The sequence below is a fragment of the Panicum hallii genome, chromosome 6 (genome assembly GCF_002211085.1).
Source record: "Panicum hallii strain FIL2 chromosome 6, PHallii_v3.1, whole genome shotgun sequence".
In the NCBI taxonomy this organism is placed as follows: domain Eukaryota; kingdom Viridiplantae; phylum Streptophyta; class Magnoliopsida; order Poales; family Poaceae; genus Panicum; species Panicum hallii.
Genome location: NC_038047.1, coordinates 4429989 through 4453694, shown reverse-complemented (window position 1 = coordinate 4453694; position 23706 = coordinate 4429989). Strand labels below are relative to the sequence as shown.

The following is a 23706-nucleotide window of genomic DNA, read 5'->3' as shown; positions in this document are numbered from 1 at the left end:
TTTCCCATCAGCCCAAACGGCCAGCAAACCCCCCATCGCCTCCACCAACCCCCCAGCTCCGCTCCGGGCTCCGCCTCCGGGTTTATTGATCTCCGCTAGCCCACCACCCACTTGCGGCCTCCATGTATAAAGCCGCCTCCGCCCGCCTCCTCCTCAGATCCCTCTCCTCCGCCTCCTCCGTGCCCGGCAAGTCGCGCCTCGCCCCCTCCGCCCGCGCCGCTCTCTCGCGCCCCTGCGCCGCGTGGGTCGGCCGCGCCGGGCTCGCGCGCGCCGCCGGGACCGGGCCGCGCTTCGCCGGAGCCAGGGGGCAGATCGGGGCCGCCGTGCCCGCCGTCGAGCGGTTCCAGCGCAGGATGGCCACCCAAGGTGCGTGCGTCCGTGCGTGGGGTCTGCCGTCTGGTTCCGGGTCGTCGTGTGGTCACGGGCGTGGGGCGATCTGGGTGACGCTGACGCGGCGGCCTGCCTCGTGGCGCTCGCCGCTTGCTTCCTTGTGTGCTTGCGCGTTTGAATTTTGGAGAGGTTTGGGCTGGGAGTTTAGTTGATCGAGCTGCCCCCGAATTCGATCGAATTGGGAGTGCCGTGTTCGCGTCGTGTGGATTTTGTTCTTTTCGTGGCGTTCATCAGTACTTGGGGGTTTTGTGGTTCAAGCGAGTCATGTGATGCGATGGCCAGATGCGTTCGATCAAGGAATGGATATCGGATTCGTTGGCCGCCAGGCAACCAGCTGCCCCATTTCTCGTGTTGGCCCGCGGAATGGTTCCGTGTGTTTTTGCATCACGAGATTCGGGATTGGATTCCTCTGATTGGAATTTGTATCTCGATGGGACGTGTTTTGGATTCGTTTGGGGGCTAGGGGTTTAGGGATAGCGGCTGACAGATTCCTAGTACTACTTTTACTTTTGTCTAGAGATTCGAGATCGATGTTTTGCTACTTTTTTTTGAGGGGTATCATGGCATCTGATCGTTAGCAGTCCAGTCAGCTCAGGTTGCATCTTACTTAAGCTAGCGCTTTTCTCGTGTCATGCTGCCAGCAGAAACAGAGCTAGAGCTGAGTATGTGATGGATTGTGATCGGTAGTTGCAACTCACAAGCAGGGGTTGTACTGGTTAGTGTCATTTGTTCTGGATACAGCTAATTTATTCAGGGGGATACTGAATTAGTGATTAGATGAGGAACTGGTAGTTAGGCAGTGATGTCATACTTGTTTTGGTGATCCCTGGTGGTTGTGACTTGATTGTTTCCTTCTGAAAGGCCTCCTTATATGAATCTAATAATGCCTTCAGTTGTGTTTCCTATGATTGGTTTGGTACTATAAAGATTGGATTACATTCATGTGATCGACGATTAGCTGGGATTTGATACAATACTATGACCCTTTTTCTGAATTGATGCCTGCAGTAGCAGTGCATGATCAGTTGCCCAGAAATAGTTAAAAAAGTCTTGTTTGTAGATGATGATGATGATATGTGCCTTTTTTTTATGTGGCTGCTCCTAGTCTCATTGGCATGTTAATGATATCTATAATCGGGTAATTTTCAATGAACCATCAACTTGATGACTCATTCAGTTGACTTTGAATCTGTCTTTATACATACTGTATCTCACTTCACTCTTAAGTGCATTAAGACAAATGCAGTCTAGAGAAATGCACCTTCAATAATTTATGGCATGAGTAATTTATCATGGAACAGGCACTACTAGTGATTTGTTAATGCACTATAATCATGCTTCTTTACTTCGCTTTCAGCAACTGAGCACACCTTCAAGAATATTCTGACCAGCCTCCCCAAGCCTGGAGGTGGTGAATATGGAAAGTTCTACAGCCTTCCTGCACTAAATGATCCAAGGATTGGTAATTTTTCTGCTTGCATTTTGAAAAATTTTCATTCCCTTTGCTTCTGTCATTGCCAATTTATTTTGTACGTTTTCAATTGTGCTGTGTATGTTGAGTGTAATTTTAGCATCCTAAACTGCAGAAAAATAGTAGTACATGCTTAATATTACTTCAGTGCCTATTCTTCCAGTCAAACATGAGGGCTTGTTTGTCTGTTTTTTCTCAGTCGATGATCCAGATTTTTTTTAGAAATAAAATAGCGGCACGATTCTATGCTACTCCTTGAGAAAACTATGTTTCCGCATCAAAACTTGAACTTGCGAACATTTTACATGAGGACATGTTATTGGTTATCTTTTACATTAAACCACCTCAAATAGGCGTCTCCCTAATCATATCGCTTGTGTTTCTATCAATGCTATGGTTTGTAACAGTACTACTGTATATTATATTTTCTATTGTTGTTGCTGAATGTATATTACATCTTTTATTTTTCTTTACTGAGTAAAGGTTTTTTTCGCGATCTATCAGATAAACTGCCCTACTCCATCCGTATTCTTCTCGAGTCAGCTATCCGCAACTGTGATAACTTCCAAGTTACCACGAATGATGTTGAGAAAATCATTGATTGGGAAAACACATCTCCAAAGTTGGCTGAGATACCATTCAAGCCAGCACGTGTTCTTCTTCAGGTTTGAACTGGCAACATCACAAATGATCTCATCTGTTTGTAAATGCCTTTCCTCATCATTGACATAATTTCTTCAGGACTTCACTGGAGTTCCAGCAGTTGTTGATCTTGCAGCTATGCGTGATGCGATGGCCAAGTTGGGAAGTGATGCCAACAAGATCAACCCATTGGTACATATATTTTCTCTCATTGCTACCTGAAAACTGAATACTCGATCTATTTCCGAACCATTAGAAATTCCACGAAGGTTATTTCAAGTAGTACAGATGTTTGGGTCCTATATGGCATCATCTTAACTTTGTATTTTCCTGTTGTGGTCATTTTCATTTGGAATACAGGTCCCAGTGGATCTTGTTATTGATCACTCAGTGCAAGTGGATGTAGCAAGGTCGCCGAATGCTGTACAAGCAAACATGGAATTGGAATTTAGTCGCAACAAAGAAAGATTTGGTTTCCTTAAATGGGGCTCTAGTGCTTTCCAAAATATGCTTGTTGTTCCCCCTGGTTCTGGTATTGTGCACCAGGTAAATGCTCTGGACTTATGGAAAATTTCTGCAGTGCTACCATGACTCCTGAGTAACTCCAATTTTTTTTTAATTCATACACAAATATCAGGTCAACCTTGAATATCTTGGCCGAGTCGTTTTCAACACAGATGGCATTCTCTATCCTGACAGCGTAGTTGGTACTGATTCACACACCACAATGATTGATGGTTTGGGTGTCGCTGGTTGGGGTGTTGGGGGTATTGAAGCTGAGGCTACAATGCTTGGTCAGGTAAATCTCAAGCGGCCCCCCTTGTCATTTAATGATAGATTGACAATTATTAGCATTTGTGCTGACGGAAAAAACGCTTTTAGCATCTTTTTCTCTCACCCCAAATTACATCCACATTTCATTAAATCAGTTCACATTGTAAGATGCTCTTTACGGAGCTTATCTTGAAATGGTTTAATTGCTTATGACCTTTTAGTATGTTGGTTGTACTTGGGATTCAGTTAAGAATTTTACTCTCTTAAATAAATGCTGTTCTGTTTGTTATTTCCTTACACAGCCAATGAGCATGGTTTTGCCTGGTGTGGTTGGCTTCAAGTTGACTGGAAAGTTACGGAATGGTGTCACGGCTACGGACCTTGTTCTTACAGTGACACAAATGCTAAGGAAACATGGTGTTGTTGGCAAGTTTGTTGAATTCTATGGTAAGTACTTCATGTTGGTAGATGGAATGTGCCAACCTGATGCAATTTGATTATACACTGTTGACACATTTTCCCTTTTCTTTTGTCTCCAGGTGAAGGTATGGGTAAGCTGTCTTTAGCTGACAGGGCCACAATTGCAAACATGTCACCAGAATATGGAGCTACCATGGGCTTCTTTCCTGTGGACCATGTGACATTGGACTACCTTAAACTGACAGGCCGTAGCAATGAAACTGTATGTTTTCACTGTCGGCAAACTCTTTTATTTGCTACCTTCACATTAGTATTTTCATGTCAGATACAATCATGAAATATTTGGCGATGCGTAACATATCCTGGTATTTTCCCCATTCGTGGCATAATATTATTCTTACTCCCCATGGGGATGTGGCTTCAAGCTTCTCCAGTTGGCTTTCTTCAGTAGGAAACTGGTCCATATTTGTTCTAGAAAAGGGTTTGGTAAAATTCAATGGATAGAAAGTTGTCTCCCCCAAAACATTATGTCCTGTTGCCATCCATACTATTGTTTTTTTGTCCTCTTAGTTTCATTTATAAAAGTTATTGTTTTTGTCTGATGAATTCTGCATCCGCTCCATTTTGTAATTTGAATCTTCAATGTTTCATTTAGGTGTCGATGATTGAAGCATATCTGCGAGCCAACAAGATGTTTGTGGACTACAGTGAGGTAGCCCCCTTTTCTCACGGCAGCCCATGAGTCTCAGCTATTATTTGTTGTGCAAAATATAAACATATTTGCATTATGATGGCAGCCTCAAACAGAACGAGTTTACTCCTCTTATCTTGAGCTGGACCTTGATGAGGTGGAGCCTAGCATGTCTGGCCCAAAGAGGTATTTTCTTGACTCTGTTCTGATTGGACAATAGTGCTGCAGTTCTGCTTATTAGGAGGTAGTACTGGGTCTTACTGTGTTTCTTAACTTGTAGGCCTCATGACCGTGTCCCTTTGAAGGATATGAAATCAGATTGGCATGCTTGCCTGGACAACAGAGTTGGATTCAAGGTAACTGCTTGGTTTTCTATCATATATTATGCATAACAGTGCTTCATCTGACGTTATTAATCAAATATACGTACAAAATTCCAGGGTTTTGCAGTGCCAAAGGAGCAGCAGGATAAGGTTGTCAAATTTGACTTCCATGGGCAGCCAGCGGAAATCAAGCATGGTAGTGTTGTTATAGCAGCAATAACTAGCTGCACAAACACCTCAAATCCTAGCGTTATGCTTGGTGCTGGCCTTGTAGCCAAGAAAGCCTGCGAGTTGGGTCTTGAGGTTTGTTCTTTTGTAATGTAATCACATGCTATTGTACTAAATACTTCGCTGCGCTGCTGATGTGAAATGGCTCTTTTTCTTTAGGTGAAACCATGGGTGAAGACTAGCCTTGCCCCCGGATCAGGAGTTGTCACGAAGTACTTGCTTCAGAGGTATCTTGTCATCGCTTAATAAAGAATAGTGAAACTAGTGCATATCAGATGGCATCTTAGAGTAGCATCTGGTGATTTCTTTTTACAGTGGTCTTCAAGAGTACTTGAACCAGCAAGGATTTCATATTGTTGGCTATGGATGTACCACTTGCATTGGAAATTCTGGTGATCTTGATGAGTCTGTATCAGCTGCTATTACAGAAAATGGTAATTTGAGAACATTGCCTATCTAGTTTCGGTGAATTTCATTGTGGTCTCTTAATGCAATGACGCAGCTCTCCTGCGTATTCGAGAAAAAAAAAATTTCAGTGTGGTCTGTATGATTGACTTATGGCTTATCTTTTTGCATAGATGTTGTTGCTGCTGCTGTTTTGTCGGGCAACCGGAACTTTGAGGGTCGTGTGCACCCTCTGACTCGGGCTAACTACCTTGCTTCGCCACCTCTTGTTGTTGCTTATGCACTTGCTGGCACTGTAAGTCCATGTTGTTTTCTCACACTGATAGTTACCATAACAGGGGGTGGTAATGGATCATGGGCCTAGTTCCCTCTTCACAATCCAACTTGGCCCTTATATATTTGTAGCTCAAAATTGTATAAGATAAGAGCTTGGCCCTTAGATTATCTAGGCTAAAATTTTTGAGGCCCTTTACCACGTCCTATTTCTGTAGGAAACGCTGGCATGGCCAAATAAATTTCAGTATACCTGGGCTTTAAATTGCAGGTAATTGGTTAACATTGTCAGTTGTACTTTTCAGGTTGACATTGATTTTGAGAAAGAGCCCATTGGAATTGGAAAAGATGGCAAGGAAGTCTACTTCAGGGATATATGGCCCTCAACTGAAGAAATTGCACAGGTATATTATATGCTGAAACTTTGTTGCCTTTCAGTTATTTGTACACAATTCAGAGTTGTGACTATTTTTATCATTACTTATACTGGAGTACTTTCTGTCTCCACTTATTTCGTGGCAATAATCATTACTAAAATGGTACCCAACAGGTTGTCCAATCTAGTGTGCTGCCTGACATGTTCAAGGGCACCTATGAGGCTATCACAAAAGGCAACCCAATGTGGAACCAGCTAACTGTCCCTGAAGCGTCGCTCTACTCATGGGATCCAAAATCCACTTACATTCATGAGCCCCCGTACTTTAAGGACATGACCATGTCCCCACCTGGTCCCTTTGCAGTGAAGGATGCCTACTGCTTACTGAACTTCGGGGACAGCATTACGACAGATCATATTTCACCTGCTGGAAGCATACACAAAGACAGTCCTGCTGCTAAGTATTTGATGGAGCGTGGTGTGGACAGGAAGGACTTCAACTCATACGGTAGCCGCCGTGGTAACGATGAAGTAATGGCAAGAGGAACATTTGCAAACATTAGGATCGTGAACAAGTTCTTGAATGGAGAAGTTGGACCCAAGACCATTCATGTTCCTACTGGGGAGAAGCTTTATGTTTTTGATGCAGCCATGGTACGTTAGATGAGACTACTGTTATGAGGTCTGTCACTTCATTTCTCTCCATACAATCTCCTAATGCCCATGTCCCCTTTTGCAGAGATACAAATCTGAGGGCCTTGCCACCATAATTCTCGCTGGTGCTGAGTACGGAAGTGGCAGTTCTCGTGATTGGGCTGCCAAGGGACCGATGCTCCTGGCAAGTTCTTCTACCCAGATTTTGTGTCCTTATTTGATTCATGTCTGGGAAGACATAGTATTGACAGATTCGGTATGGCATTGTTTTCAGGGAGTCAAAGCTGTGATTGCCAAGAGTTTCGAGCGTATCCACAGAAGCAATTTGGTGGGGATGGGAATCATTCCTCTCTGCTTCAAAGCTGGTGAGGATGCTGATTCGCTCGGCCTTACTGGGCATGAGCAGTACAGCATCAACCTCCCTACCAACCTCAGTGAGATCCGTCCTGGCCAGGATGTGACTGTCACGACCGAAAATGGGAAATCCTTCACCTGCACCCTTCGCTTTGACACTGAGGTACATGCACTTCAGAACATGTATTTTTATTGTATCATTGAACTAGGCTAAGTGTTCTCAATTGGTTCGCAGTTTCGCACACTAAATCATTTTCTTGGTTGTGCTGCAGGTGGAGCTGGCGTACTTCAACCATGGAGGTATTCTCCCCTATGTCATCCGCAACTTGGCACAGAACTAAGGCAGATTATACCGATTCACCAGTGACAGCAGATGGCAGGCTCGTCACCCCCACGGGGTGTACGGCCTGGTTGGATGTAGAGTTTTCGCTATGGATCTCAGGGCCTTTGTCTATTCAGTCCTATCAATAAACTGTGAAATAAAAGCCGGAGGCAGCAGGGACCACCAGCGGGTGTGAGTGCTGATTGATTAGCTTTGCCTGCTGTTTGGTTACAATGATGAACCGTGTTGCGGAACAGACTGTCCTGAAATTCCTGTTTCACAGACATGTAGGGCGCGCTGTAAATGATTTCGGTGCTAGTACCATGCTTGTGCTACATTGCTTATGCTCTGTACCGATGTACCATTTGGTATTTTGGTGGTTTTGAATCACATTTATGCTGCTGGTACAGATTCCTGTAGGTAATTGTATGTTTGGTTTATTTGTTGTCTCATCTAGTCTTTGCTTATGGACAAGAAAATTACTGTGCCTGGAGGAACAAATTTTGCGTTCGTGGTTTCGTTTGGCTTGAAAAGGCGGCTGAGAATTCTATTAGGCTGCGAGCGATTGCACGTGGGTTCATTGTGAAAACGGACGGGCGAGTTAGCCTGCTGCAGTCGCCAACGTGCCGTCTGAGTAGCAGTAGTAGCCGCACCTGAGCTCCGTCCTCGTTTGGTATTTTTTTTTAATTACACATTACAACTTAAACACTCACAATATATGCATACTCACCCTTATGAACACATGTACGCAAACCTTACTCTATGAGCATCTTTGAAGACTTAGCCGGCAAATCCACCTGTAACCGCTAGGCTACATGCACTTTCACCCTCATTTAATACGTTACCATGGAAAATAGATGCATGGTGTGAATAACCTAGCAACGAAGATTTTCAGTGAACTACCAATGACGACAGTTTTTCCCTAGCTTACGTCATCAATTTTGAGTGACCCAGCCGCCTAGCTAAGGCATATATACAAATCAGCGGTAGACCACCGCACCAGCTTCTTGATTGACTGGCTCATTCATAGACATTTCAGATAATGTCCGAGTCATTTGTCTATCTTTAGGTTGGGATCAGGAAGCGATCAAATAGTTGACCATATGAAAAAAAATTACAGTGATGCTGAACGATCATGAACAACAGCATATCTAGCAAGCACGCCAGTACTATTATTAAGATCGGTAATTTTCTCCATTGAACTGATCATCAACATTCATTATTGCATCTGAAAACATTTGGCGCTCCACGAGATTGTTCTGTTCCGCCGCCGACCACTGCGGGGGCCAGCTAGAACTTGTTGCTGTACCAGAAGACGCCGGCCTTGCGTCCGTCCTCGTCGGGCTCGACGTAGATGCACTCCTTGACCTCCCGCCACGCCGCCTCGGCAAACGGCGTGGGGTCGAAGCGGTAGTACTCGCCGAGGACGGGGCGGATGGCCCGGGTGGCCTCCGCGGCGTGGTAGTGCGGGATGGCGGGGAAGAGGTGGTGCGCGACGTGCGTATCGGCGATGTTGTGGAAGAAGGCCCTGCCGAGCACGCCGTAGTCGCGGTCGACGGTGGCGAGCGCGCCGCGGAGCCAGTCCCACTCGGCGCCGCCGTAGTGCGGCAGCGCCGCGTGGGTGTGGTGGAGGTACGTGACGAGCACCAGCCACGCGTTCACCACCAACAGCGGCGCGCCGTAGACGCGCGCCAGCCACCAGGCCCCCTCGCCGCGCGCCACCGTGACGCGGCAGAGCGCGAGGGAGGCCGCCAGGAGGCCGGCGTCGGAGAGCGCGACGCCGGCGCGCTCCCGGCGGCCGGCGAAGATGGGCGCGCAGGGGTCGAGGTGGGAGGCCCAGCGCGGGTACGCGCGGCCCCAGGTGTTGAACACCAGGTACATGGGCCACCCCACGGTGAGCTGCACGGCGAGCAGCGCCAGCCGCGCGCCCGGGTGGTCGTCGCCGCCGTACACGCGCTCGGCGTACCACGGCAGGTCGGCCTTCCGGCAGGGCACGTAGACCTCGTCGCGGTCGAGGGAGCTCGTGTTGGCGTGGTGGCGGAGGTGGCTGTACTTCCAGGAGAAGTAGGGCGCCAGCAGCGCCGAGTGGAGGAGCAGGCCCAGCGCGTCGTTGAGGCGCGGGTGCTCGGAGAAGGCACCGTGCCCGCACTCGTGCGCGATCACCCAGACGCCGAACAGCACGCTGCCCTGCAGCACCCAGTAGAGCGGCCAGGCGGCGAGGCGGAGCGCGGGAGGGAGCGCCGGGATGCCCGCCAGCGCGAGCCACAGGAGGCACCCGGCGACGGCGAGGTCGCGGAGGAGGTAGGCGGAGGACCGGAGGAGCGAGCGCCGGAAGCAGTGCGGCGGCACGGCGCTCCTGATCTCTGCCAGCGTGAAGGGAGGCTTGTCCGTCGGGGACCGCGGCAGCACGGCCGCCGCCGCAGCGGCCTCCGCTTCTTCCCCGTAGTCTCCCGCTGCTTCTCGGCCGCCATCCTGCTCTTCGCGCGAGCTGCTGGCTGTGTCTGCTGTTGAAGAATAAAAGGAGGTAGAGAGCCGCTTCATTTATTACTTTCTGTTTGGGTTCAGAAAATAATTTTTAATCCGAATCTGTTTAGATACTAATTAGGTATACTAAATATAAACTAACTATAAAACTAATTGCATAAATGGAGACTAATTCATAAGATGAATCTTACTTAATTCATTATTAGCACATATTTACTGTAGGACAAAATATTGCCAAATCATATTTAATAGATTCGTCTTGCAAATTAGTCTATATTTATACAAATAATTTTTTAATTAATCTATATTTAATATATCTAATTAGTGTCATACATCCGATGTCAAACATCCGATGTAAGCTGGAACCGGAGTTTAGTCAGAGGCACTGGTTTGAACAGGTGCGTGACTTGTATGTGTATTCACCTCGGTCTCAACATCATGAGCAGGTTGGATCTGGGGCACGCGTTGTAATGGCGGCTATGACGGCACCTCGCTCCGGACACTCCGCACGGTCATCACCATTGTCCTCGCATAACTGTATAATATTACAAACACTATTTAATTAAATATAATAGTTTGTCCGTTCTAGCAAATTATCTATTGTTGAAACTGATCCCTTCTGACAACTCGCTTATCCTAATCACAATAGTTTGTCCAAATCGTGCATGCCGCTGGACCCAAACAAGATGTTGTGCCATCCCATTCAAAGCCTATCGTTGTGCCATCCCATTCAAAGCCTATCCATTTCATTATTAGTGAAATTCACCTCTTCCAAACATGTTTTTTTTCAAAGTCACACACATATCTACTACTACTAACTTCTTATGACCAAAAAAGTTCTTCAGCCTGAAAACCAAATTGATATCCCCATCATTTATCTGTCTAGGATACCCAAATGTTTTATAGGACAAAAATCATATTTTGTAATTAAACATATATCTGTTCTGGATATTTAGATAATTACAACAACAGAAAAGCCCTCCGGTTTTCTACTATTGCTGAAACTTTACCTTCAATCAATTTAATGACAATGTTGAGGTTGGCCATGTGCCATACACGCAAATGGATGGATTACATTACATTCCTGGCTGTGTATAGTAACATAATGGCACGATCTACAAATAATCCTCAACGGATAGAAATCCTTTGTTCTCCACTCCAACTGCGGACCTCCAGCCCGAATTTCAAAGAAATTTACTTTTTTTAGGTTAATTTCAAAGAAATTTACTGGCTCTGGGTTTCAGCAAACCGATTTGGTCAGTTTTCAACTTGGGCCCAACTCACGCCAACATTTTCGTCCGAATTGGGCCCATAGAGCAGGAGGTATGTCGGCCGAGCCGTGTTTCAGGCCTGGCCCAATGAGTCAGGAATCCAGTTCGCCCAACCCTCCTGAATCCGGCCGACCCACCGCCACCGCCTTCTCCACTCTTACCCCGTCCGGTCCCCGAGTCCCAACCGCAAGAACAGCAAAGGAATCGGCGCCGGCGGCGTCGGCGATGGTGTGCGCCAAGTGTAAGATCCCCTTCCCTCCTGGCGGCCCTAGATGTTTCTCCTGCCGGATTTGGCCGATTCGTCTTTGCCCTAGGGGTTCCGTGCTGGGATCTGTTTTTTTTTTTCGGTTCTCTCCTAAGATGGGTTGGTGGGATTTGGGATGCAGGCGAGAAGAAGCTCGGGAAGGTGATCGTGCCGGACAAGTGGAAGGAGGGCGCCAGCAACACCAACGAGAGTGGCGGCCGCAAGATCAACGAGAACAAGCTCCTCTCCAAGAAGAACAGGTCAGCCTCCCTCCTTTCCCGATCCCCCACCGAACCATCTCCTCCAAAGCTCCACTATAGTTCTTTGCGGTCAAGGTTGAGCTGATGCTTGTTTCTTAGGATCTCAATTTCATTTACTGGGGTCTCTCGAACAGATCAGGTAGGGCTGGGGTTTCTTTAAGAAAACAGGCAAATCACCAGAGTTAATGGCTCCACTGGTCACATGACAGACATACAGTAACCGATCAATCAAACAGATTGTTTGTTAGTTGAACTCAATGGACAGGCTGGTAGACTTGATTACTAAGTACTAACTTTGAGGCACCTGAAGGAATTTATTTCAGAATTTTTGGAACCTCTCATTTCGCCCTCAACTGAATCTGATTGATAAATTGATGATATGCCAGGCGGTACGAGAGTTCATGACAGTTTGGGACAAGGGTCTGGCTGCATGATGTACTGCAATAGTGGCACCACAGCAGCCTCATGCCCCTGCACCCCAACAGTGCATGTATCTTCAATGCAGGGCCTTAGTGCAAGATGGCCTTTCTTAACTGAATAGATAGTGAAGTTTTTGTTGGAAGTGTCACAGATCTGGATCACAACATGCTACAAATACCACATGGAGTTCTATAAACGATAAACTATTTTATCGGTTATTTCGTGTTTTAAGACAAACAGTTACGCTGAGTGTTATATTTGGGCGAACATAGGAATAGGAAGACATCACCTGTCAAGTTAATGAGCCTTTCATCACTAGTTGTGGGAATTGACGGGGGATGAGTAGAAAATGTGAGGGGAAGGCATAGGAGTTTTGATTCTGTATGGGATGAAAAGTTGAAAACAGGTGCTGGATATGGTTTCTCATATGGATATGGGGAAATAGGGCCAAGATTTTCAGTTTTCATTTAGGCTTCTGTAACTCAAAATTCATATTGTGGTTAGATCCTTATGTTCAAGGAAGGTGCTCTTGAATTTCCATAGAAATATCTTATGTCGCCATTGGCTGGTCTGTATTCCGTGTGTTTGCTCAGGAGTAAAGATCTGCTGCTTCTAAATCTGCAGCTTAAAATTTTAACTATGTTTTCTGCATCCATGGATTCTTTAACCTCTTTGGATATTTTTCAGAACAAGCCATCTTTTCCTTGTCTCTATTGAAATTGTATCATGGTTTTTTTTGTAAATTATAAATGTTCAAATCATATCTGTTGAAGGTATTATATTGGGATTGTGGTCTAACTCTATGCACTTCTGCTTAATCAACAGGTGGACTCCCTATGGAAACACCAAATGTATAATCTGCAAGCAACAGGTGCACCAGGACGCTAAATATTGCCACACCTGTGCTTATTCGAAAGGTAAGAAACTCCATTAGAGTCCATGACTTCACGAGATGCTATCTGAAATAAGTTAATTCCTGATTCTGATCATACTGCTGACTTACTTTCAGGAGTGTGTGCAATGTGCGGGAAGCAAGTGCTGGACACAAAGCTCTACAAGCAAAGCAACGTGTGATCCTAGCTGTATACTAAACTGCTAATTACTTGTATTAAATCTGGTACTCGCAATCTAGCCGTCAGATGTACTGATGTGTGTTATAACAGAAAAAAAATTGTACTTGGCTAACTGTTATGGAACATGTAACGTTTCCAAAATTAAAGCCCCAGGCTCCAGCAACTCGAGTTTGTGTGTTATATCTCTAGGAGTCTGTTGTGGCTGTTGCAATTGAAAGCAGTGAGTTCCGTGAGTCTTGATTTCGCATCATTTCACGATACCAAATCGGAACTAGCATGCATTTTCTTTTTATCAGAATTCATGTGACCTCCATGCCGACAGTTTCTGCATAGGTTTCCATTTCTGAATATCCTGCATTTTTTAAGCGAAAACACATTTCAGAGGTGTTACAATTCTTCACTGCCAGTGGTACAGTTTGCCTGAACAGTGCTTGTTTGCTGCTACATTACTGGTACAGTTGGTCTGAAGCTTCTGGTTTACCGCTACATTACGCACAAAGACGACGCTATAACCTGTCAAATGTACTGCCACAATTAGACAGATGCATCAACTATGGCCAGGTCAGCCTACTAGGCTACAGCTAGCTATATAGTTCTATGAAGTAGAAGCACAAGAGACTAAGTTACATTCTACAATGCACAAGAGAAATGAAGTAAAAATTCAATGCTTGGAATTTTATTTCTGGATGCGAACTGCAGTTCTAAATTAGGTTTTCTGGTTGAGCACATGACGAAGCTGAATCTTCTGTGTTTCCATCCGGGCTTCTAAAAGCTTCGCCTTGAGGCTCTGCCTCTGAACCAACTCCATGCAACCTCTGAAACCCCGGTTGAGCTGGCTGTTCATTGAATCCGGTGAGCTCCACTGTGCTGTACTTGGGGTGCTGTCTCCCATATCTAAATTCAAGCCTTTGGCATTTGAGAACACACCATTGGGAAGACTTGCACTCGATGATCTCCCATTTGTCATCTCTGCAGCATCTTTCGTGCGGAATTCGTAGTTTTTCAGAGGGGATGACTTCCAGAGCTTCGATATGGCAGACTCTTTCTTCTTGGGCTGTTTCATGTCGGTCAGGTACACATTGCTCAAGTCATCACACAGCTTGTTGGTCTGCCCACCCTCAGAATCGTTTCCACTCGTCCAGGAAATTCTGTCAAAGATCTTGTTGACTGAAGGATCGCTTCCATATGGCGAGTGGCTTGAGCCCTGCATCTCTTCATGGCTCATGGTCTCCCAGCTGCTGCCATCTTCCATTTCGCTCTCATCAGAATGGTTTCCATCTTGAAACAATTTGGCTCGATTTTCCAGAAATATATCAGACGCTGAGCTAGCTTCTTGGATTTCTGATTTGCACATTGCATAGCTCTGCTTTGGGCATGGTTCAGTCTCCTTTGTAACAGTTTCGTCACTTGGGCGCAGCTCTTCAAAGATGGACAATATATCTTCCGATGCTCGTGGTAGCTCATACGTGAATTTGACCTCTTCCTCTCTAACCGCTCCAATGGTCTGTGCAATATTGCATGCTGCTTCAACAACTGTGCTGTCTCCTTTGGAAGAGCTAAAAGTGGAAATGAAAGCCTCTACATCCTCCTGCAGTTTGCTCAACTGATCATATTTGGCCTCCAAAGTGAGTTTGGCATCGACAAGTTTCATCTGCACTCGCTCCTCACGCCACACCTCAGCCATCTGTAGCAATTTCCTGTCCTCATCCAGCTCACCCCGCAGTTTGACAGAATCCTGCTTCAAGGCTTCAATCTCTGACTTGTGTTCCTCTATCTCCCTCACCAGCTTGTTGCACACCTCCTCTGTGAGTTCCCGCGTCTTTTGCTCGTTGTCATACTCCTGCAGTAGCTGCTTCGCTGCCATTTTGACCTCTTTCAACTCATCAACAAGTTTGAAGTTAATAGTCTCCAACTGCCTCCGGTTCTTTTTCTCATGCTCCAGGTCTGCCTTCATATCTTCAAGAATGGCTCGAACCTTCTTGTGCTCTCTGTTCCGCCAAGCTGCTTTCTCCTCTGCGAGTTTCTTGAACAAGTGATCAAGTTGCTTCTTTGCTGAAACCCGCTCCGCTTCTAGCTTGCTTACCCTATCCCGCGCCTGCTGAAGCTCCATCTCAAGGCTAGCAACATAACTTCCCCCATGCTGTTCCTCAACGAGATTTAGTTGACTGGCAATCACATAAGCACCATCTGGTTCAATGCTCTTTATGTTTACAGGCTCCCATTTTGTCGCATCCTCCATGCTGGAGGCAAGACGAAGATGTACCTGCACAGTTAATCCACTGGATTAGTTCACAGCATGGAATCGAGAACAGCAATTTAGGTGCAAGTGATTTCTAGCTTTACCTTGTGGAGCTCTCCACTATGTGGCTCCAGGACGGAGTTGGGGCTTGAAATGTCATCCTTCAGACGATGGTGGTGGCCAAGAGGATCCTTCCTCAGAAGCTGACCTTGTAGATGCCTTGGTATATGCTGTCATACAAGGAAGTGAAACCAACAAGTGACTAAGAAAGAGCAACCAATTGTCACAAAAGCAGTATTTCCCTCCCTTCCCAGCAGAAAGCCATTACTGTATGGCTAAAAAATTCAGACAGCTCTACAAGATTTACCCATTCTAGAAGTTACAGCCAACAGTTATTTCTTAATATAAATCATAATAAAGAATCAAATCTCTGAAAGCCGAAGGGGGACATGAAACAAAGATGAATCGTCTGTGTGAGTATGCCTATAAATCTGGACGACTCTGTTGAGTAGATCATTCAGATCTCATCACCAGATGACAAATGACAGCGACGAGCTCAGTGAAATAGCATACCATCCTCCGAAGCAAGAATGTATTGTTCACGGAATGAACAATAGCCGCATCGCAAATCAGCAAGGTTAACTCATTCAGGTGGAAACTAAACTCACGACCAAGTTTACACTGAACATCCCACTTGGTGAGATAGCACAGCAGTGACTCCAGTAAATAGCCACCTGCACACCACAAGCAGGTGCGGGTAGCTGCAGGAGACAAGCGGGTTACTCCGGCATAAGAACCCTAGCAAGGTACATCCGTGCCCCGCGTAATTGCACGGCACGCCGACGTTTGAATGAGCCCGGAGTAGATCACATGAGCGGGATCGAGTTGGTTGGGTGCGTCACAAGGAACGCGCCCATGGCCTGACCCATAAATGCCGCCCGGCGACACTGAAACGGGCGCCGTTCATATAAAAAAAGAAAGGGAGCACTGAAGGGGACGAGACGCCGCCATAAATGGGGATCTGGGCTTCGACCCGGCAGCCGCCGTGCGACGCCGCAACGGCTAGTAACTGCTTGCCGCCACGGTCTGAAACGGGGCGGTAGGGGGTGGTACGAGGGGTAGGGCGAGTACAGCCTCTTGATGGAGGAGGGCGTCGCCGTCCTGCCGTCCAGGATTCGCCTCCCCGTACGCCGAATCCGGCAGCGTTCGAGCGGAAGCAGCTGATTCGAGCTAAAAATTCGAACTTTTTTTTTCTTTTTATTCGAAATGGGGAGCGCGGGTTGGGGAGGATGCGTACCTCGAGCCCGACACGGGCGGCGGCGGCGTCAGCGCGCTGGCCGGCGGCGGGTGCCTCCTCGGGTGGCCGCAGCCGCCACACCGCCGCGGCCAGCCGCCTGACGGAGGAGGGCGGGTCCCCACGCGGCTTCTCCGCGCCGGCATTTCCCTCGCCGCCCCGTGCGGCCCACAGGACATGCGGGGTCGAGGGGCCGCCGCCGCGGCTGGCAGCGCCACCGGCGGAGGGGGCGGCGGCGGGTTGTGCCGCCTTGAGCGGGCGGCGTCGGCTGAGGCGGCGGGGAGCGCGGGGCAGCGGGGGCGGAGCGGAGGAGGCGGGGGCGGGGCGGGAGGCGGGCGGCATTGGCGGGGGTAGGGTTCCGGCGGCTGGAAGGGTGGAGGCCGGAGCGGGGCGGAGAGTGGGAGACGTTGGAGCGGAGAGCAAGAAGAGGCCGCGAGGGGTCGGAAGCGACAAGGGGAGAGAATTAAGGGGCATGGAAGGAAAGAGGACGTTTTCTACGGGGGGCTGTAAGGAAAGTTGGCATTGATGAGCAGCACGTGCCATGCCTTCTGATTTGATTGCAAGTACGAATGTTTGATGAAATTGTTTCAACTGGGTTAAAATAGGCCAACTGTTTGTTAGTATCCCTGAGACGTGTGTTTACATATTTCGTTGAAATGGAAGGAAAAATTTGTGTTATGAGAGGATTAGAGAAAGACTTCAACCCCTAAGGCCCTAAACCTAGACCTTAATTAACCAACTTGCCCTAGATCGAGATGGAGGGGAGAGGAGACCGGCCGAGAGCATCAATGGAGTGGGTAATGAGCGCTTAGGGGCTTCAAAACACCGGACATTACTAAGTACATTCCCCACTTTTGTTGATCTATGATTTTCCCTCTCAAGAGCTTTTCAAGATCGCCATTAGGATTGGCCTTAATCCTCGGCTAACAATAGGTGGTGGAGGGTAGTCATTCTGTGATTCAAAATTTATTCTAGAGAATAAGTTATTATACTCAATTTTGCATGTGAGCGTGCAACTATCAATTCGCGCCAAATATGACTACTAAATAGAAGCAATCAAGGTCATTTTACTTCCTTGTCAATCCGTTCTAAAATTTTTAGTTGACTCTTTTTTTTAGGACGAAGGGAAGGAAGTATATGGCATCTTCTAAGTTTTTACAGATTCATTCGGAGTAACTTAAGTTAATTATCCTTAATTGTTGCTAATCCCCACTTGGGAAATATTGCACGTACCACCATGGATATAGTATTATTCCTGTACAGCCATGTGTCTTTTAACCTTTAACCTTCCGACTCCTAGTGCACCACTTGATATAGCTACAGCAGTAGTGTTCCCTTAATATTTTTGTTCACGTGCACAAGTTGATAATGTATGATAACCCACATAAACTTAGTTGCACAACACAAGTTGATTTATTCCCCTTTGCTTGTTTACAGATGCAGATAAGTGTCGATATTAACAGACTACATCGATCAAGTTTGAAGTTTGGAGCACCTGAACTTGAGAGATCAGTTCATATGCACCGGAGCCTCGTCACTGAACATGGAGGGATACTGAAAGAGGCCAGTGGCGATCAGGTGGTTGTTCAGACATCACTGGCATCTACAGTCCATCCAGGGAGGGCAGGGACATCCCATGTTGCAAGAGGGAGGGAGCATTGGCCCAAAGAGTCTAACTTTAATTCCATCCTTATCTGGGGGCTTCAATGTATTTTTGGAAGCTTCTGTAGTATAACTATACACCTAATCATAGTGTAAAAGCAGGGACTAGAGGCCCCTTCTAGGGCCATATTTTCTTGAGACAAAGGCACTTGCTAGAACAACTTGTGACTACAATGCTACTTCCTTTCAAGAAGATAAGATTCATCATTCAGCTTTATGTAACTGGATGGAATCTTGTTGAAGATTACACACAGTACTCTATGGCCCTGATGTTCTTGCACTGTTGATCTGTAGTGGTTTTGCATGTACAGCTCTGATTGGGGCCCATCTGGTCTGCAGAAAGAACCGTCAGCAGCTCAAGGCTTGGGCTCAGGATTAGGGTCTGCACCACTGACCCTGAAGATTCTACAGCCCATGGAGATCTGTGAGTCCATGACTGGATGGACAGTAGATAGCCTGCACATGGAGATAGAAGCCTTGGGGGCTAGCATAGTAGATGTTTCGGGCAATGGGTTCCTGAAAGAAGGGGGAGCTGTTACGGAGCAGACTTCTAGAATGGCATGTTATCTTGAAATGAATTGCAACTGTGCATTCTATATGAACTATGAAGTACAAATTCTTAATCTAGATGATTGGAAAAAAGTGTACAATTATATGGCTAGAAACTTTTCCAAAAACCGCCACGTGCAAAATAAAAGAGAAGGCCTTTCACAGGGACCCTGAATCATTCAATGCTGACCAGAGGACTTCTCAATGATAGTAGCAACATCTTTCAGTTCATCTGCTGCTAGTAATTGCAGGGGCATGAGCTGTGATAAATGTGGAACTCAAAATTAAGTTTTTAGCATGCCACCCTAATGATGGTAATAAAAAGGAATCCACTTCTAGAATATTTAAAATCATCGACTGAGTACAGCACACAAGCATCAAAATGTTCAGCTGAAGCATTGCATGATCATACGAACTACTCTTTGTAAAAATCAATTATTCCTTAAATGTAAGTTACCAACTGGATCTACAGGTATAAACACAGCATAAACTTTTTATGATTACGGGAAGCCACTTCATCTTACTACAAAAGCTCAGATTGGGTATCAAACAGAACCTTTTTATGAGAACAACAAGAAGTGATAGGTCTAGTTATGCACCCAAATCATCTAAATATTCAGATCCAACTTCTTCAAGACTTCTGTTATCACCAGCAGGATATACAAAAACTTGACAAATCCAAATATGGACCAAAGTCCTCTGCATAAATCTGATAATTTCTAGGAAACAATGAACAATATGAGAAGCACTGTCGCAAATGGTAGGGAAAATAGTCAGAACTGATCTTTAGAATCAGTATGAGTATGATAGCATCAGTCACTTGGTTTGATATCCACTTCTTATTCTCCAAAATTCTTGTACAGCGGTCAAAATCTATACATTTCCTTCGGTAACCCCTCTACACTCTTGCTGCTAGAGGGTAAACCTTTAGCCTATCTGCAATTTGCCTCCCAATGTTGTGCAATTTGTAGCTTCCTTTTTCATCACCAAATGCATAAGCTCTAAATCTATTCTCAAAAATCTTCCTTCTTGGGACCATCCAATGCAATGTTCAAATAGCCTTGGCGACGGACTGGTTTTGAGTGGTCATTAAGATTGCATTTTTTTCTTTTTTTTAAAAAAATGGTAGATTGCATTTCCTTTCCCTTGCTGGTTAGATCCCAATGGAGCCACAAGCCTGCTCCGTTCACTGCTGTCCTTGATCTCCCATATATCATCTAAAACTAGCAAGACTCTGCGGCCCTTCAGTTCATCTTTATTTAAGCATCTCCTCGAGAAGAGTCGTATCTACGCTGCCTCCTTTGGTCCATTCCTGTTATGCACTCTAATATGTCTGATACTGAGATGCAATGCCAATGGAAGAGCTCCAGTGGTCCAGGTCACATTGATAGCTGATACCAGCTGACTTAAAAATTCCGCAATAGACAACAAATGAACAACTACAACTTGATGGAGAAAAATAGATCAGAGAAGACGAACAGTACTGCAGCGTGAAGAGATTGACTCAGGAACACGGTGGCGCGTGCGCACACAGCTCTCTGCGCATAGACGCATTACGTCGAGCACATCACCAGCGGAGCAGCGCTGCCATCACTGCAGCTGCAGCGCGGCGTGGGCGGCGCCAGGAATTCGCGTGAGCATTAGAAAGAGGGATGGGTGAAGAAGGCAGACCTAACGCACCACCAGCAGAGCGGCAAACTACCGGTGCTTCTGGCGCTTCACGGACGAGGAGAAGCTCCCAACGCCATGGCTGTGGCCCGGACGGCATCGAAGGCTCGAAGCCAACTCGCCACACCGCCGGCGGGGAAGACGAAAAAGTAAAAAAAAAAACACGGTCTTTTCTTTCAGTTAAGACTGGAACTTTAATTTGCCCTAAACCCTAAAGATCCATTCTATATGCTGGATGGACCATATTTGTTAATTAATTTAATTGCGCTTTCATTCTCACTTCGCACGAAAGGTTGCAACTGGAATTAATAGCTTCTAGAGACCAGCATTTTAAGATGGTCTAGCTCTCCGTGAACTACCAGTACGGGACTCAAGTCCTGAAGCTACAACGCATTCGGCCCAGTTCACAAGACCGGCCCAACTTAGCCCATGGGCTGGGATGTCACAGTCGAATCATTAGTGTTCGCGAAAAGAATAAAGATCTAGATGTTGAAGACAATTCGAGTGCCAGAGTGCAGTCCAGACGACACCTTAAGGATATTACATCCCATGATTTTCATGGAAAATATCGTCAAGAAAAGGTCTCAATGGCTAGACCCTCAACATTTGTGGGGACCCGAATAAAAAGATTTCAGTATTTAGGTTTAATTTGCATATCTTTCACTATTCGATACACAATTTGCAAGCCTTATAAAATTGGACATTGAGACATATAATTCTTCGTTTCAGATGTTTCTTTTCATTTTTCTTATTTTCTTTTTCTTTTCCAGCTGCTCACATGAATGCACAATTTTGCCCCTGGCTTATCTTCTTCTTTCTCTTCTCCTACCATCAGCTCTCAGCAGCCATGTTTTGGACGGCTAGCGCTAACCTCGCGATGATTGTTTTTTCTTTGATACCAATTCCTGATTGATTCGATCGTTACTAGAAACCATGGATTGCTTAATTTGGACGGTAGTACTGAGCCTGCATAGCGCATACGTGCATGGTTTGGGTCTTCAGGTCAGGTGAGTACCATCTGCTCCTCATCGCGGGCTACGGCGGCGGTGCCGTGCCGGTGATCTTGCCGCATGTGGCCCCTCCATCTACGCGCGAGTCCGCCAATGCCGACACCGGCGTGCTCTCGCCGAAGTAGCTCGAGGCCGTGCGGCGCCCAGTGGCGGAGGGCCCAGTGTGGCGAGGTGTGGCGCTCGCCACACCTCGGCCCGGCCCAAGCGGGAATACGTCGGCCCGGCCCAACTAAAAAAAACTCTAACCCTATCCCCAATCCCCAGTTCCCCACTGGCACTTTGTAGCTCTGCTCCCGCCGTCCTGCACTCCCGCGCCCGCCGCCCCGCAGCCGCAGGCCCCGCGCGCCGCCGCCTATGCGCCGCAGGCCCCGCGCGCCGCCGCAGGCCCCCCGCGATGACGGCTCCTACCCGCAGAACTGCAACCCCGACGCCGCCTTCAACTCGTCCAAGTTACCATGCCGCCCTTCCTCCTCAGTTCCTCCTCCCCCTTCGTGTTCTTCTTCCCGGTTGCCATGCCCCCGCCCCACGCCGCCGCCCGCCGCCCCGGTGCCCCCCCCCCCCCGCCCCGCCGGCCCACCCCGAGCGAGCAGCGCCGGCGCGCCGCCCCCCGCGCCCCCGCCCCGGCGGCCCGGCCCCCTCCGCCCCACCCCGGCGCGCGGCGCCCCCGCAGCCCGCCCCTGCCGCGCCGCCGGCGCGCCGCCCCCCGCCACACCTCATTTTTTGGCCGTCCTCTGCCACTGGCGGCGCCTGCACCCGAGCGATGCCGCCGTCGATCACGAGGACTCCATCAAGCTCTGCGTCGGCTCGCAGGATGCGCGCCGTCGGCTCGCACGTGCTAGAGCCCTAGGCCGCCACGATGCGCGCCGCTGGTCCGTGAGCTGACGAGTAGGGAAAGAGGAAGAAGAGGATACGGCATGCAGGGGTACGGTAACGTTGTGCGTTCACTTGAGTTGGAAAAGGAAAAGAGAGGGAGAAGAAAGAAAATGAGAAGAAACACCTAAACTGAAGAATTCGCATATCTCAAGGTCAAATTTTTTAAGACTTACAAATTAAGTGTCAAATAGTAAATGGCGTGTGAATTAAGATCCAAATACTGAAATCCCTCCGAGCATTGCCGGCATGGGCTATGTATGGATCAAATGGTAGGACCTTTGTGGTGTTCGTTCTTTTTCGTAAACACTTAACGATTTGATCCCGTTGATCACTCTCCTCAGGCCGGATGATCCTCCGCCACACTGAACAAAGTCCATTCTCGAGATCCCCCACCGCTAACACCACTCACCAGCCGTCCTCTTCAGCCCGCGGCGCTCCGTCTAGCCGCTCTGCCCACAACCCGCTTCCTCCACCGGTCAGTCAGTCTCCCCAGGCTTCACACCTAAACCCTATCAGCCTAAACCCCAAACCTAAACCGCCTTGGCCATTGATAACAGCATACATCCTCAATCGGCTGAAAACTTCCTAAATTTCAGGCATATGATGTTTTAGGAGCTATGGAGAACTATAGTTAAGAGGTTTGAAGGAAAACTTGCTTGAGAAAGTTTATGTATTTATTTCTAATCTCGTGCCTGTGATGAAATTAAGAAACATACATTAAGAGAAAAGTTCTTATTAGTTATTTGATTTGTGAGTTTAGGAGGGGAAGTTGTGCATAAGTCATCATAAAGGATTATGATTTATCTATCCTCTCCTATCAGTTATCTCTGACCAAATGCAACAACCCATGGGAATGGGAAGCGTGAAATTTCAATGGCGTTCGAGCAAAAGAAAGTAACTAGTATTCAACTGTATAAGCAAATTAAATTATCTCAAGAATATCCTCTCTTGTGTATGTAACTGTGACGCAACCCGTGTGACGTTTTGAAGTTGCGTTGGCTACTCAAATTCCAAAGACCCCAAACATTGCATCTAGGTCATCTTTTAGTGTTTGTATCTTTTACTTTGTATACGATGATCTATCAATGACAAGCATGGACGACCAATTCTAAACCCAATAGCTAGCGTAACTGTGATTAATTATTGTTTGGCTATATTACGTCTCACAAATGTCCACCCCAACTTGGAGCAAGCCAAACCATGCATACGTGTTACTGAGACTTGCAAAGCATCATAATCTGGCAAAGAATAAAAATGACCCTTGCTTTGCTTGTGAAATGATCGTACTCCTAGCCAATGGGGTGGTGGTGCGCGCATGCGTGCGTGCGCGCGTGTA

At 47.0% G+C, this 23706-nt stretch overlaps 4 protein-coding genes across 5 annotated transcripts; 2 read left to right on the top strand and 2 right to left on the bottom strand.

Annotated features, from left to right (window-relative positions):
- Positions 1 to 58: 58 nt before the first annotated feature.
- LOC112896475 (putative aconitate hydratase, cytoplasmic) lies at positions 59 to 7772 on the top strand. The gene is made up of 20 exons (XM_025964448.1): positions 59 to 366; positions 1748 to 1852; positions 2366 to 2526; positions 2603 to 2695; positions 2864 to 3049; positions 3141 to 3302; positions 3580 to 3724; positions 3817 to 3959; positions 4353 to 4409; positions 4495 to 4574; positions 4669 to 4744; positions 4829 to 5014; positions 5099 to 5166; positions 5255 to 5373; positions 5518 to 5639; positions 5923 to 6021; positions 6168 to 6647; positions 6733 to 6831; positions 6922 to 7164; positions 7274 to 7772. Exons 1-20 carry the CDS (start codon positions 123 to 125, stop codon positions 7340 to 7342), a joined length of 2937 nt encoding a protein of 978 aa, XP_025820233.1. The 5' UTR covers positions 59 to 122; the 3' UTR covers positions 7343 to 7772.
- A 525-nt stretch (positions 7773 to 8297) lies between these two features.
- On the bottom strand, positions 8298 to 9864 carry LOC112896900 (fatty acid desaturase DES2-like). Its single transcript, XM_025965024.1, has one exon. It carries the CDS (start codon positions 9862 to 9864, stop codon positions 8614 to 8616), a length of 1251 nt encoding a protein of 416 aa, XP_025820809.1. The 3' UTR covers positions 8298 to 8613.
- A 1315-nt stretch (positions 9865 to 11179) lies between these two features.
- LOC112898448 (cysteine-rich PDZ-binding protein) lies at positions 11180 to 13263 on the top strand. The gene is made up of 4 exons (XM_025966768.1): positions 11180 to 11319; positions 11465 to 11582; positions 12828 to 12919; positions 13012 to 13263. The coding sequence occupies exons 1-4, from the start codon at positions 11304 to 11306 to the stop codon at positions 13074 to 13076; spliced, it is 291 nt and encodes a 96-aa protein (XP_025822553.1). The 5' UTR covers positions 11180 to 11303; the 3' UTR covers positions 13077 to 13263.
- A 227-nt stretch (positions 13264 to 13490) lies between these two features.
- LOC112898447 (myosin-2-like) lies at positions 13491 to 16950 on the bottom strand. Of its 2 annotated transcripts, none has more exons than XM_025966766.1 (3): positions 16612 to 16950; positions 15419 to 15544; positions 13491 to 15338 (listed from the first exon to the last, which is right to left on the bottom strand). In XM_025966766.1, the coding sequence occupies exons 1-3, from the start codon at positions 16948 to 16950 to the stop codon at positions 13782 to 13784; spliced, it is 2022 nt and encodes a 673-aa protein (XP_025822551.1). In that variant the 3' UTR covers positions 13491 to 13781. The 2 variants fall into 2 exon arrangements, with proteins under 2 accessions (XP_025822551.1, XP_025822552.1); XM_025966767.1 differs by lacking the exon at positions 16612 to 16950 and adding an exon at positions 15888 to 16157.
- Positions 16951 to 23706: the final 6756 nt, after the last annotated feature.